The sequence below is a fragment of the Aureobasidium namibiae genome, assembly GCF_000721765.1.
Source record: "Aureobasidium namibiae CBS 147.97 unplaced genomic scaffold scaffold_2, whole genome shotgun sequence".
NCBI classification, from domain to species: Eukaryota; Fungi; Ascomycota; class Dothideomycetes; order Dothideales; family Saccotheciaceae; genus Aureobasidium; species Aureobasidium namibiae.
Window position 1 is genome coordinate 66,624 of NW_013581207.1, and position 15,180 is coordinate 81,803.

Consider the following 15,180-nt stretch of genomic DNA (forward strand, 5'->3'; position numbering starts at 1 on the left):
TTTCTATGATGATTGACAAAAGAAAAGCGAAAGAGGATCCACTAAGCAAGAGCCTTGAGACTCTTGGACGTCAAAGCCAATGGATTACACTGGCTGACAACACCACCGGTCAAGATGAATCTCAACTCGGGGTCAGCAATGTAGCTGAGATCAGCTGTAGGATCCTTGACGAGGAAGACCTTGGCCTGTTGTGCGCCCTCGAACGAGCACAGCACAGGGAAGAAGAAGTGTCCCAAGGTATCTACTGCCAACAAGGCAGTAACGTCTCCACTCTTGAAAGGTGTAAGAGTGAGGAGGCGAGCACCGTGGGGAATAGACCCCCAAGCGGCAAGACGGAAACGAGAGGCTCCATGAGCTGCCAGCATGTCGGGGTAGTAGACGAAGAGGTTTCCAGTCGCGTCTCCCAGAGCGACATAGCCGTCTGAGCCAAAGCTTGCGCTGGAGGCGTTCGGAGACATGTACATGTTGCCGTCGCCGGAAGGTGTGAGTTGGAGTTGGCCAGAAGTGTCAGTAATGATGATGTTGGTAGTGTTGTCGGCTGCGGCAGTGGCCGATGAGCTGACTGAAGAAGAAGTTGACGAGCTGGTCATAGATCTTGAAAGGGAGCTTGACTTGCTTGAAGACACGGACGAGCTGACAGAGGTTTTGACCGAGGCGGAAGAGCTTGTGAAGCTTGACGAGAGAGTGGTCGAGGCGGCTGAAGATGATGAGGCAGATAGGGTGGAAGACCTGCTGCTGAGAACCGACGACGATGATGAGGCTGCGGAAACTGTAGAACTGGAGGCGACCTTGACGTTGACAGAGACGACATCTCTCTTCTTCATGGATCCGCTGACCAAGTATGCAGAGTCGACAATGTATGAGAGATCGGTAGTACTGTTGACAGCGTTGCTTGATTGCGCGCTCTTGAGGTAGCAGCCAGGGTTGTTTCCATAGTAGCCATCGTGGGCGAAGCTGACACCGGTACAACCATTGTTAGCATCGCAAGCGTTGATACACTGCTCGAGTGTGGCAATGTTGTCTTTCTCGATGATGTCGTTGCCTTGGTAATCCAAACCACATGAGATCTTGTAGTACTTGCCAGCAGCGTCGTAGAAAGTGCTTCCGTCAATGGAAGGACATGAGCCCAATGCTTTTTTCTGAGGTCTGTTCATCTTGATGGCGGTGTCGACCTTGTACTTGAACCTTGTGGCGTTGAGAGGCACGTCGGTGATCTCATACTTGGGATAGCAGAGCGGAGTCTTGTAGGTTCCGCTGTAGGCGTAAGACACACCGATACAGTCCAGGTTGGTATCACAGTAGTTGATGCATGACTCCAAATTGGTGTACCCGGTCAGACCACCGAGGTCGTAACCTTGGTAGTCCATGTTACATTTGACCTGATAGACCTGCTTCTGGGCATCGACAAAGGTGGTGCCATCTGCAGCAGGGCAGGAGGCCAGAGGAGCATATGTTACGGGTGAGGCGGCGAAGAGAGTGAGACCAGATGGAACACTTCCTTTGACGGGCGTAGAGCTCTTCAACCAGCAGTTCTGAGCATCTTGACCGCGTTGGACCCAGATGACTCCCACACAGCTTGAGCCATAATCAGAGCAAGCGTCGATACAAGATGACATGTTGAAGTAGGGAGTGTGCATGATATCTCTTCCGGGCCAATCAAAGCCACATTGAACTTGCCAATAGGTACCATCGCTGGTAGTGTAATAGTCGCCACACTTGAGAGCGCTGGGCGTGGGTGCGACAACGCTGGTGGTGGATGTTTGCGCGACGGAACCAGCGGTTGTAGTCTGTGCACTTCCAGCATTTCCACCATTGGCTGTGGTCTGCGCACTTCCGCTATTGGTCGTAGTTGGTTGGCTGCCAGCATCGTTTGAAGTTGGCTGACTGCCGGCATCGGTTGTGGTTGGTTGACTACCACCATCAGTAGGTGCGGGCGAGCCACCAGAGTCTGCAATGGTCGATGCACTGCTACCTCCATTATCACCACCATCTGACGAGCCAGAGCCTGAGCCGTCCGTAGGGGCGGGACCGTCAGTTGCGGCGGAACCATCAGATCCGTCGTCTGTGGAAGTAGGAGCGGCAGAGGAAGATGTGGTGCGCTTGACGGTGGGTACGGCACGACCGAGACAGCCGTTTGCGAGACTGGGTCTCTGGTAGTCCAAAAGCGTGAATGTGTTGATGTCGAGAAGGTGAACCGCGAGGTTGTTGCTCAGTCCGATGTTGTACTTGATTCCGAAACAGCCGGTAGAGCTAGTGATACTGTTGGAAGCACCTGTGCCGTAACTGGCGGCGATGGCAAGTTCGGCAGATGCAGTGACTGCAGGGGTATTGACAAGCGAGACACCCTTCTGATACTTTCCGTTCAATATGTCCACACCGAAGAAGAGAGTCACGGGTAGCGCAAGAGAAGCGTCAGCTGTGACATCTCCCCATGCGTCGAACTTCTTGACAATCTCGGGGGTAAAGCCAGTCTGGACAGACTTCGACTTGTCCAACAGATCGAGGTTGGCATGGATCTTAGGCCAGTTCAGAGATGCTCCGACAAGCAGCTGACCAGCAGCTTGGACTTTGAGATTGCTGTTCAGGGAGACAGTGACCTTGGGGCCCAACACGGCGATACCGGGGATAGACAGAGTTGGAAGACCCTTGTTGATCAGATCCTTGTTGATGTTCTTCTCGTAGGCGGCAAAGGCATTGACTCCGACAAAGACTCCTGCGTAGAGATTGCCGTCGAGACTGACATCGCACTTTGTCACACCCTGGGCAAGACTGGCTGAGACAGTACCTACTGCTTGGAAATCGCCCTTGATACCGCAATCCACGCAATACATTTGAATACCAGGCTTAGGATCAGAGATACCATTCAGCGAGGTGGACATGCCACTCAGGGACTTTTGTGTGGCAGCGATCATCGAGGCGTCCTTCTGCGAATCCGGGCTGTACTCAAAGAACTTGTATTGCGGGCCCCAAGGCGAAGGGTCGTTCTGAGCAGGTCCAAGGTTGAGCGGTACGTCCAAGGACTTGGACAGAGTGATGGCAGGAACCAGAGACGCAACGGCCGAGACTGCAGACTTGATGGTGCTACCGAGACTTGACGCTGCCTTCTGAATCGAGGCAGGGACGACTGCGGCAGCTGCCTTGGCGACCGGCGCTGCAATTGCCTTAGCCACGCTGGTTACCTTGCTGATGGCACCCTTGAGAGACCATCTCTTGCTCAGGGTACTCTGCGATGTCGGAGCCACAATAGCGATGATAGAGTCATCATCTCCAGTGTAGTATCCAAGTTCCTGATCGAGGGTAGAATCAAAAGAGGTTCCGCAAGCAGCGGATGGGAAAGTGCCATCTGTTCCGTTCATGGTGCCGCAGTTTGGTGTGTATGAGGTGTTTGAGGTTGTGACGGTACCAAAGTCAAGATCGAGGGTGTCAAAAATATCAGCCAGCTGTGCCTCTTGACCTTTACCGACAGCGATGAGGTTGGTAGTATCGAATGTGAAAGATTCGGTCAAGAACATGGTACTGGTTCCGTTGGCACCACACGAGTCCTCTGAGGTGACCAAAATGACGTGGCCATCCATTTGCCACTCCGACTCCGAGTGCTGGAAGGCGGAAAGGTCATTGAAGACAATGGTTATGCTCGAGGCGTCGCAGTGAACACTCTTGATATAACTGGTGTGATCGAGGACGACGGAAGGGTGCTGGAAACCAACACCGACCTTGGCAACAGTCGAGGTCGCATTATCAGCGGAGGGGGCACCACCAAAGTAAAGGTTTGCTTGAGGAGCAGGAGTCAAGTTTTCAACATTGTCCAAGTCGAGGCCAGGCGGAGCCATAGATCCTAGTGTGGCAGTAGGCGCTGGCGGAAGAGTGACTTCGGATGCTGTGAATACATTTCCCACGGCCGTAGCGGTAGGCAAGGCGCTGACGACGCTTATCGAAGAGCTTGTGAAAGTCGAAGATGTGGAGCTCGAGAAACTGACGCTATTTTTGGATGAAGACACGGCAGGCTTCGACGAGGAGACAACTGGCTTTGTCGAAGACGTTGTAGGCTTGACTGAGCTACTGGTGATTTTGCTGGAGCTCGAGATCTTGGAAGGAGAAACTGTCGAACTCGAGACCCTTGTAGACGAAGAAGAAGAGATCTTCTTGGTAGACGAAGAGGCTTTGGCTGTTGACCTGACGGAACTAGTCACGAGGGCGGGTGTAGCAGTGACGGCCTTGCAGACCTGGGACACCACCGGAGCAGGAAGTGCTGCAAAGGGACTGCCTTTACGAACAGGACTGGAAATGGTTAGACAAGTGTCAGTTGCTCGGTTCTCGGAGGCTCACGCATTGAACCAAAACTTGCAGAAAGGCAAGGGCTGAGCTACAAGCTTTCGAAGGGCATCCAAATTGGGCACTTTGCTCACGCCAGTCGGGGAAGCCATGGCTTTGGTTGTTGTCTTGCCGATGAGAGCTGAGTTTGCGTTGATACATCTGCAGACTCTGCTGATATCGACGGGAGATACGCCATTGATCGGGCTGGAGGAGATGTATGAAGCTCCGGACCACCACTGACAGAAGGCAAGAGGTGATCCGAAGTCATTCTTGATGGAAGCAAGAATAGGATCGGTAGAAGTGCAGGATGCCTTGGCTGGTGCTGCTTGGATAAGATGCTCGAAAGCAATAGCCCAGACAAGCCAGGTGATGATGGTTGAGAAACGCAACATCCTCACGCGCGCCTATGGGGCAGGCAAGCAAACGAGTGTAAGAAAAAGAACGAACAGTCAAATTATTGACCAGATAAGAAACCGAGTTGGCGCTGACAGCCTTGCTGATTTGCAAAAGTTACCTGGCTCCATTGTATATATACCTGAGCGACTCGATGGTGCGTTTCTTTCAACCTTGCCATGCTGCGCTTCCGGCCAGGCCGACATTTCCAACTTCCACAAACAGTGTCACCGTTTAACGCCTCGATTGCCATTAGTCTTTGGTATATAGACAACTCAGGAGAAAAGCAGGGTTGTGCGATGGTGAGAAGGTAGCTGACAGGACGTTGGTCTTCAAAGGAGATAAGCTCAAATCAAGCTCACCGGCTCTAGCAATAGAGATGTCTCGGACATGGACACATATATCTATATAGAACGTAGGATTGAGAAAGCACCCTCCGCTTGTTGCTTGGCCTATCTACGGAACGCAGGGATTGCGCTTTGGAGCATTTCATCCCTCGGCTAAACATACGAGCTTGGCAACTACCCCACAAAGACGATCAAGACGTTTTCTTTCAGCTCACGGCTTTCTTCTCGACGAGTCCTAGAACGCAACAACAACTCCTTTGCATACAATCATTTCGCCGCTAGCGACAATCGATATGCTGGCCTCGTCTTCGTCTGGATCTGCTCAGCGAGAAAACAACGTCTTTTGGACACAGTTACCAGCGTGCTGTGAGGCCTGGACGCGAGCACTGGACGCAGCAGTCGTTTCCCGCTTGGTTGTGAGCTGAAGCCCTGAATCTCATGTCTTATACTCAATCAACGGTCGGTATTCGCGCAGCGATTTCAACGTAGACCTTCGTATTCCACGGGGTCTCCGAGTCCCGCTTCGTTCTCGTGCTCCCGAAATGGCTTAAGCAGCGACCTCATCTCGAGCCTGGTTCTTCTGCTCCATGACTGTCAGTCCGAACCCTGTTCGGATAACGTTACTCCGTGAATCTGTGTCGGCCTCTCCGCTCTCAACATCGCGTGGGACGACTTGTTCTGTTGCAACGCTCCAGCGCATACTCTGCGCCATCCTCGTGCCGCGAACAGCCTACAAGTGACTTCCTCCAGAAACGGAATCACCAATATCCCCGACGGGTTTTCAGCTACTCCCCATACCGTTCGACTGCTCGCAGAGGAGAGAATGTCCACAGATCAGATGCCCAACCGATATATCGAAATGAGCTTTGCAGACTTTATGGTTCTGAGACAAGTCTCTCTGATGGTGCTTTTCGTTGAGCAGAGATATACCGTTGTTGGTGCAATTTCCATTGCTCACGAAGGTGTATGTCCACGCTCCGGGTGAGTGGTCGTGCGAGATTGTATAAAACTCTGCCTTGCTATCCTTGGAAGACGCAAACGTGTTTGGCAGAAAATGTTGCTCCAACATCTTCTACCACTCTGCTTGGCAGGTCTGGCCACTGCTGTCGCAACAGACGATGGCTCCTCGAACCTCCTCAGTGGTAAGACCTACGCTTCGTACACTACAACTTCCCTGCTCACCGATTCAACAGCTTGTAACAAGGCCGACATTGCTTTAGTGCAGTTCAACTCTCAGACACAGCCTGGCCTATGTAAATCATGGTTGGACAGGTAGGAGTGGTACCCGCTCGACATGAGAACGCCGCTGATCTCGTTCCTAGTCAGAGCCAATCGTCAGCCATCCAAGGGATGACCCCGGACGAGCTCACGGCGGCCTGCGATTGTATATCGCACGCTTCGCAAGAGATGAAACTTGCATTGCAGTTGCCTGTAGTACGAGTCGCCAAAACTTCTGCCAAACCGATCCCCAAACCTGTCGTGAAGACAACGGCGAAGACGACACCGAAGACGACGGCTGCGGTCATCAAAACCACACCGAAGGTATCCATCAAGACATCATCGAGCATCTCGAGCATCTCGAGCAAGAAACTCTCATCAACGACACCGAACAAAGCTATCACTACCTCAATCAAAAAGTCCTCGTCTTCGAGTTCCTCTGTCTCCACTTCGTCAGTTCGCTACTGCGGTCTTTATCCATGCAGCAAGCTCACACTGAAGCCTTGGTCGTCGTCGAAGGCCTCAGCGAAGAGCAGTCCATCTGCCTCGAGCTCATCAACGCGCCCATGCATTGGTGTCGCTTGTAGCAAGCTCACAGCCAAAACCTCGTCTAAGACAGGCACATCTGCCAAAAGCTCAACACAGCTGTCAAGCTCGAGATCCAAATCATCTGCGGCCTCTAGCAAGTCTGGTAGTAGCGTCTCTTCCAAAAGCTCCGCCTCAAGATCAGGCACCAAGATATCGTCCACCTCGAAGAGCAGCACGAAGTTGTCGTCTTCTGTCACAGGCACTGTAGACAAGGGCATTTCATCTAGAAAATCTTTATCGACTACACTCAAGGCCAAGCCTACTTCTGGTTCAGAAGATGGTTCAGGATCTGACTCTGGCGGTGATGATTCTGGTTCCATTTCGTCAGACACTGGCGGATCAGGGGCTTCAGAGACGACTCAAGCTGGAGATGGTGATGCTCCAGTGACTTCTGACGAGCCTGCTGCTACCACTTCGGCGAGTGATGATGGTTCTGCAACCTCAGATGATGGATCCTCTCCGACATCTGTACCGACTGACGCCGGATCCCTGCCTACGACGACCTCAACTGATGGTGGATCCCTGCCTACGTCGACTGCTACCCTTCCTGCATCCACTATCACCTCAACCAAGCTCAGATCTGCTACTCTTGGCAAATCAAGCACTACCAGTCGCTCTATCTCGACGAAGACAGCCAAGTCCGCCGTCTCAGTCCCAGTCGTCACCGAACCTTCCAGCTCTGCAGCAGTCCCGACAATTAGCGCTACAAGCACAGCGGAAACGAAGCCCATTTCCAAGCCAAGCCCTATCTGTACTTCTCCCCTGAGCTCGAACGCGACTTTCCAGCTCTATATCTACGGCACCAACAGTGCGATCGATGGTACCCCGATGCAAGGCTTGCTCAACGGTGCTACAGCAGTCGGGTTCAGTGTCGGATATGCCGCGCTGAACTTTACTCTTGATTGTACCACTGGCTATGTCTACTGGGGATCAAACTCTGTCCTGTCAGGCAACAGACAGGCGTTCTCCGTCAAAAGTCAATCGGTCGTCGTAGCACCTCTTGGTGACTCAAACAACTCTCCTTTGAGTTGCAGCATCGATGGCAACTTTGCCCTGAACTGTCAGTACACGTCCCCTCGATCCCCTAATGCTTTCCAGGGTTGGGCGGTTAGCACTGGTGATGCTCGATACCTGGCTATGTCTCAGAGCAACGCGACTGGTATTTCACTCAAGGCTGTGCCTCTGACATCGAACTCTGCGATCAAATACCCCACACATTCTACCAATCAGAAGTTGCTCACCAATGGAGAGTTTGCCGCAAGCTCTGCTGCACCGTGGGGCAAGTTCACGCAAGGCAGGAGCTCTGACATGGGCCTGACTACACCTGCGGTCAATGCTACTCAGTCATGCTACGCTTTCGCTGGCATGCTATCGATCACTCCCAACAGCAACTTCGTCAACGGTTACGCCTGGGGCGGTATCAGTCAGCCAGGAGTCACTCTGTACATGGGCGAACAGCTATTCCTCGGTTACGACATCTTCTTGAATTATCCTACGGGCCTTCCAAGCGGTGTGAGATGTGACATTCAGGTCAAAGGTACAGAGCATGATACTCTGAGCTATGTGCGCTACGACAGCAGCAGCCCTTCTTTTGTCTCGTTCAATACTACCACCACTGCAAGCTACAACGGAACGGGAAGTTTCTCGATAACCGCGTATTGTCAAGGTCAACCTGGCGGTCCATGGCCAAGCTTGAACTTGGGATTCAACAATGTCAGGTTGCTAGCTGCTTACGACCCTACAGATGTGGGTGCAGCTGAGATTTGTGGCTTCAAAGGAGCCAGAGATACTATTCAGTCGGCCACGTTGCAGCCTTACTGCTCTTCGCTTTTGTCGTACACCACACCAACGACGACCTTGACCGAAGTCATCAGCACTACAACCACATCGACAATGACTGTCAACTTCGCCAAGCGTAGACGAGGTATAGTCACTGCCGCACCTGAAATTGCAACAAGGTCGTTGAGGCCTCGACAGCTCGATGTACCAGCCAACGATACAACGACAGCTTCGACTATTATGAGTACCGGATCGGTAAACCCTCTTGCCACCTTCGCTCCGCAGGATGTCACCGATGCTTGCAGCGTCGAAGCCATGCCTGTGTCTACCACCATCACCGAAACAACATCAACCACAACTACCATCACTGCATATGCAACCCAGACGAGGACACCAAAGCTCTTCGTTCTCGCCAGTTCAGGCAATCAAGCCTTGTATGTCAGCCGTGAGGGCTCAGGCGCTGTTTTATTCATCACAGACATCAACGCCGCCCATGTCTTCTATATCGATGGTTCCGGTGCTCTTCGCTCATGGCAAGATCCTTCAATGACCCTCGTTGATCACTACGAGCCCAATTCCGGCACGGCAGATAACAGGATCTATATCGAGGCTCCTTCTTCGGCATCATATTCCTTGTCTTGTTACTACAAGGGACCCAACGCCGGAGATTACTACGGCACTTGCCAGAGCTCTGGACCGCCCAACGGCAATCCTGTTGTCTATGGGTTTGGCTGGTGTCCTAACACGAACGCATTATACATGATACCCAACAGCTCGAATGTCAGATGTGGAGGTGGTTATGCTTTCGCGGGCTTCTTCCTTAAGACTGCGCCCGGCACGTCCTGAGTACGACCTTTCTTATTTCTTTTGTCAAAGACCATTCTCCTACTTGTAATATTACTCTTCCCACCTTCATCTCTTTCGTGCCTCAGTACAAGATCAACTTTCCCACACTGCTCAATTTGAAGAAGTTCTTCATTCCTTGTTAGGTCATCGTATGTAGAATGAATGTGCACGAACGCAAGAAGGTGTTTGAGAACACCCAGCACTCGGGGAAAACATCTGCCTTGTGTATGGTAAAAGCGTCGTGTAGTCGGGCCACCAGTCCCACAAGGGAAGGGTCGTCGTCAACCGGATTTTCCGTCATCACCTGTCACCAAACATCGGTTCCAAAACTTCAGTCTATATTCCACGCGACTTCAATCAAGCAATCAACTGTACACCATGGCAGACCAGCAGCCTGATCAAATCCCTACTTCGCCTCAGCAGAAGCAAGCCCCAAACGCTTCCATGCTCGCCAACCACGAAAACACCACCGAGCAATCACGCATCATGACCGACCAGCACTTCGATCAGCTCTTCACCTCCAAAGAGGAGGCTCGAGTTCCAGACGCCCTTGACACCGCCCACTACGAGGCCCCCTGGTCCCCATCCGTCGACTCCAACTCCCAGCAGCACAAGCTCTGCAAGACAATGTTTGACGCATTTGGCGACGGCAACACCGAGAAGGCGCAAATTTATGCTCGCGTCTTGCTGCTTCAGGGTACCCTGCTGTTCAGAGTGTACGCTCACCTGGTAAGCTCCCACTTCTGATCCCCGCTGTGAGGCTATTCGATAGAGTCCAGCTTGCATGATGCACGAGGTCTTTCGGCAAAGAGCATGACCCAGTGAGAACGGTTTCTGCATCACGCTTTCGCTGAACACTACTCTTGCTCGTGATAGCCTCGCTATCTCTCGTGCACGCACATCTTGCCTGCTCTACCGCCTGGCCATCTGTTCTTGAGCCATAGCAAAAAGCTAACAGCATAACAGATTCTTGCCTACGGCATCGACCATGGTTTGACCCACGCTCGCATCGCTGTTCAGGAGGCCGAGCAAGCCGTCAACACACTCAAGGACGACGACAGCCAGGTTGCCAAACTCCTGGCTCTGGCTAAGCGCACTCTTGCCATCATCGAGGAACAGGACGCCACCATGGACGAGAACAACAAACTGAGTGACATCGAAGAAGAGGAGGAAGAAGACGAGGAGGTTGAGGAGGTTGGAGATCTGCAGAAGGTCAACGAGGCCAGCGAGTACAACCAGGTCAACCAGGTCAACCAGGTTAACGAGGTCAACAAGGAGACCAAGGAGGCCAAGGAGACCAAGGAAGCTCCTGTTGAGTTCAACGCAGAGATGGACAGTGTGAGCCAGGCCACTCCTAGAAGCGCTCCTGTCGCTATCGACAAGTTCGGGATCGCCAACTGGAGTTTCAAGGCTCTCAAGGACGGCAAGCGTTCTAACCCCTGAACCCCCTCGAGGTGCAAGAAGAGGGCTATCATCTCCGAGTCTCAACAACGAGTCATACAATCCCTTGAAGAACTCAGCCATCATGGACCTCGAGTGTCATCAGGATCTTACCCTTTGTGGTCCCTCGTCACAGCACATGCATGAGACATCATTGAGAGCATGGATATGCGAAAGGTTGACGAATTTGTCACGGAGTACAAGAGCACGTTGTGGAGCTGGGAGCAGGAAACCTTGGCGCAAGGTTGCCACTTCGGTGTTGCCATCCACTTAGCTAGCTAGTTGCCATCCTCCTCAATACCAATACCATCAACCCCATCGAATACCATCAGTCCTCTAGTTGTTGAGTTCGTCGTTACTACTACCTTGCTCCATCGTTGCGTGTTTCATTTGGCAAGCGTGTCGACGAATTAATCACTACAACTGGCTGGCAAAAGCTCCAGAATTGGGCATCGCTGAGGGTATCGTTGCGATTGGACACGATCAAACTTACGGACGTCATGCGCGAACCTATCAATTTGTCAAGTATCACATCTGGGCGCCTTGTAACGCTTGCGTGACATGTCCGAGTGCTATAACAGATGGAGGTGCGCAATTGCTGAAACTGCAGTTGGCGAAGAATGATCTGGACGAATCGCGAAGAGCGATCTTTGAAGATTACTACAAACGCCTTACCAGCCGTTATCCGGAACAAGCATGGACGAGTGGTCAGTGGATGACCGAACGGCCTGGCGGCAGTGATGTGAGGGCTACAGAGACACAAGCTTTCGATTTCGTCTCCGCACCTCCCACTGGCTCTGAGCCTCAACAGTTGGATCTCACAGGGAAGCCGCTGGGCCCGATGTCCATCACTGGCTTCAAATGGTTCTCATCTGCCACCGATGCCAATGCGACGGTACTACTTGCGAAGGAGCCCGATGGCAGTCTATCGTCCTTCTTCACACCGATGAGAAGGACTTCTTCGGGCATTGACACAACCGACACCGAACTCAACGGAGTCCAGATCCAAAGACTGAAGTCCAAACTAGGCACTCGCGCGCTCCCTACCGCCGAACTCGTGCTTACTGACATGCGAGCTTGGCGTGTGGGAAAGCCAGGACAAGGCGTCAAAGAGATAAGCACGATCTTGAATATCACTCGACTGCATACTGGGATGACCGCGATTGGCCTTCTGGGTCGGGGTCTTGCTGTTGCGAGAGCTTTTGCAAAAGTCAGAAGAGCCCGCGATCGGCTTCTAATGGATACCCCTGTGCATGTTCATACACTGGCAAAGTTACATGTTGAGTATCGCGCAGTGATGTTCCTTACCTACTACACCGCCGCTCTTCTAGGAGTCTGTGAAGGTCAACAAGGACCGTCAATCAACGAGTTACGCTGCGAACAATCAGAACTTGTGTCAGATGAAGCAGCACCTCTGATTCTCAGATTACTCACACCTTTAGCGGAGATGACGGCGGCAAAGGTCTCGATTGCAGGGTTGGCGGAATGTATGGAAAGTCTAGGGGGACTCGGCTACCTCGAGAACGAGGATGCGGCGCTCAACATAGCTCGACTCTTCCGCGATGCAAATGTGCTCAGTATCTGGGAAGGCACGACTAATATCATGGCTGACGACGTGATACGCATTGTCAAAGGCTCCGTTGGTCCTGCGACACTAGCTGCGCTGGACAGTACGGTTTCAACAGCTACAGAGAGATGGCGCCGCAACGGTGGGATCTTTTCAAAGTCGAAGCAGCTCTGCCACGCCTGGGCAGAGCAGCTCGAAATTCTGTGGACAGACGTGCGATGTAATGTTGAGCTGATGAGCAAAGAGGAACTTTTATCGAGGGGCAGAATTCTTGCAAAGGAGCTGACTTGGGTCATTTGCTCTGTGCTGCTAGCAGAAGATGCTCTGAGCGATGGAGACGCAGCCGCAGTAGAGGTTTGTGACCGATGGATTTCGAAGCGTGGTTGGCACACACCAATTGGCCTCAACACTGCTTCAAAGCCAGCAGAGCTTGATTTTCTTGTCGTTTACGGTGGCCGTGGTAGAGTGATGGCCCAGCTGTAGCGGTCTGGCTTGCATGAACATACAGATATAAAGCCGCAAAGCATAGTCAAACTGTCGGTATTAGCTTCGTGCACTCTTACACAAGACATTGCTCCCATTCTCAAGGACTATGCATTTCAGCATTCGCATGGACTTAGATATTATCTGTGTTTAGCCCTTTGTAATGCTAGTCGATCATTTTCTTCATTCCGTGGACGTGATCCGAAGAGCCCAACGATATTGTGGTTCACCATGAGATTGTAGCATCAGATCACGTCGAGGGGGACAGGGCGTACGTAGGAACATCTGACCGGGCAACCAACTTTCCGCCAGCATTGCGAGTCTCCCGACGGAATCCATTGTTTGCGGCACTCGGCTAGCGGAGTCTCTCAAAGCTCGCTGGGATCATCAAAACATACACAAGAGGTGCCACAAAACTTTCTTCCCTCGTATCACAACAACTGCAGATCTCCAAACGCATCCCGTCGTCCAAAAACCAACCTATTGACGATCAGGATGTGCTTCGGCGAAAGGACAACCTATGTCTGTCCAATGTCGATGTGCGACAACAAGTCATGGGAGACGAGATGGTATACGTTCGGCGCTGAGCCAGACAAGTGTGCCTTGGGCAAACCCGTGGGCTCTTGCATCGACCCATACATGAGCTATCATCAACAGGAGAAATTTTGTGTAGCTTGTTTGACGAGATTCAACGAGGACTCTCCGCCCCCGCCGTCCCCTCCTGAGAGATACCACCCTGAGGACCGCGGACACGAACATCCTCCAATTCTCCACTATGAAGCATCCGAGCAGCACGTCCTCAAGACGACGGGAGAGTTGACCATGCCCATGCGGGTTGCTCGGGAGCTCGACAACCACGGCGGCACAACATTAGTTCAGACTATGGTCCCTGAACACGCGCTCATGCAGGAGATATCAACAATCATCTCGAACAGAAGTTTTGATACCCCAGTTCCCGACGCTCATGAGATCGACGTAGACGAAGAAAAGAATCTCACTCCCAATCCTCCAACAACTCCTATTCAAATCCGGACCCCGTCGCACATCTCTGAATCTGTTTTCCAAGACCCAATCCCCGAAACTGCTCTCAACAACACTCCACTCCCTACATATCATCAGGCTGTGACTAGCGGACGGGCCCCTGTTTACGACATAATCAACCCCACTGACATTCCACTCCACCGCAGCACTTTACAACGCATCTCGTACCACGCCGATCTCATGAGCAAAGTCTGCGAAATTTGTGGCGATAGACATATCGTCAATATATTAAACAAGGCAGTGAATATCCAGACGCCGCATCCCGCACTGGAGGAAATTATGGATGCTTTGGAAGTGCTCTACGATTCCTTACGGGCCCTTCGTGAAGAAGCATTCCGCCGCAGTGATATCGTCTTCAGATACCGAGCGACCAGTGCGACGGAGGAGCAAGTCAGAGCCTGGATCGCCGAGATTACTAGAAACCCAGACAACAGTGTACGAAGCCATCATCGTCGCTTCAACGAGTGGATCGGGATCATCTGGGACGATTACTCCTCCGTCGTCGCCACCATTGGAGCCAGTACAACACTACCGCCCGCCCGCAAAGCGATCAATCTCGCGTTTGAGCAAGAAGAGATACGCGATCAAATGAGAATGCAAGGATTCGAACGGTCTGGTTCTGCTGACGACTGGATCGAACCGACGCCCTGGGACAACGACATCATCGCGGCAACCAGAAAACGTGATAAAGAGTACAACAAGTATGGCATTGGATATTTGAACGACAGTGAATATACTGAGGGTTACCCGGCTCTTCATCTCTCTACTGGTCATCCTTTGCTCGTTCCTCTGGCATATGGTGTGCCCAATCCCTCAGAGTTTGTCATTATTCGAGGCGCGGATGGAAATCTGACAGGTTATGTCCCTTGAGCGTCTCAGGCGATTCTTCGTTCGGTGTATGTATAATTATCTTTTTTCGAGTCCTTGGTCATCCAGGATTGGTCAACCAGGATATTCGCAATCAAAATTTCGCTTCCTGTCTTACGAACGAGTTGTGTTTAATGTGCTATAGCAGTGGTGTTTGGTTGTGATAGCATTCTCTTCTACTACGCGTTCTGTTTCTCCAAGACATATCGTAGACGTTCAGGTGTGAGCGTTTTTAGATATCACTGTTAACCCTCCAAGCGATTGGCAGTCTGCTTCTCTACCATCCCAATGCACAAG

General features: G+C 52.0%; 5 protein-coding genes across 5 annotated transcripts; 4 read left to right on the plus strand and 1 right to left on the minus strand.

Moving 5' to 3' along the window:
- Positions 1-41: 41 nt before the first annotated feature.
- On the minus strand, positions 42-4,706 carry M436DRAFT_69410 (uncharacterized protein; the record flags this gene model as incomplete). Its single annotated transcript, XM_013575671.1, has 3 exons — positions 42-4,223; positions 4,275-4,278; positions 4,327-4,706. The coding sequence occupies 3 exons, from the start codon at positions 4,704-4,706 to the stop codon at positions 42-44; spliced, it is 4,566 nt and encodes a 1,521-aa protein (XP_013431125.1).
- A 3,672-nt stretch (positions 4,707-8,378) lies between these two features.
- On the plus strand, positions 8,379-9,461 carry M436DRAFT_14873 (uncharacterized protein; the record flags this gene model as incomplete). The annotated part of the gene is made up of 1 exon (XM_013575109.1): positions 8,379-9,461. A coding segment is annotated over one exon (1,083 nt), but the record flags the coding sequence as incomplete, so codon positions are not given.
- A 402-nt stretch (positions 9,462-9,863) lies between these two features.
- Positions 9,864-10,928, plus strand: M436DRAFT_78142 (uncharacterized protein; the record flags this gene model as incomplete). The annotated part of the gene is made up of 2 exons (XM_013575822.1): positions 9,864-10,214; positions 10,452-10,928. The coding sequence occupies 2 exons, from the start codon at positions 9,864-9,866 to the stop codon at positions 10,926-10,928; spliced, it is 828 nt and encodes a 275-aa protein (XP_013431276.1).
- A 454-nt stretch (positions 10,929-11,382) lies between these two features.
- M436DRAFT_11460 (acyl-CoA dehydrogenase/oxidase C-terminal) lies at positions 11,383-12,864 on the plus strand (the record flags this gene model as incomplete). Its single annotated transcript, XM_013575097.1, has 2 exons — positions 11,383-11,700; positions 11,755-12,864. Coding segments are annotated over 2 exons (1,428 nt in total), but the record flags the coding sequence as incomplete, so codon positions are not given.
- Positions 12,865-13,506: 642 nt separating this feature from the next.
- On the plus strand, positions 13,507-14,886 carry M436DRAFT_78144 (uncharacterized protein; the record flags this gene model as incomplete). The annotated part of the gene is made up of 1 exon (XM_013575823.1): positions 13,507-14,886. The coding sequence occupies one exon, from the start codon at positions 13,507-13,509 to the stop codon at positions 14,884-14,886; it is 1,380 nt and encodes a 459-aa protein (XP_013431277.1).
- Positions 14,887-15,180: the final 294 nt, after the last annotated feature.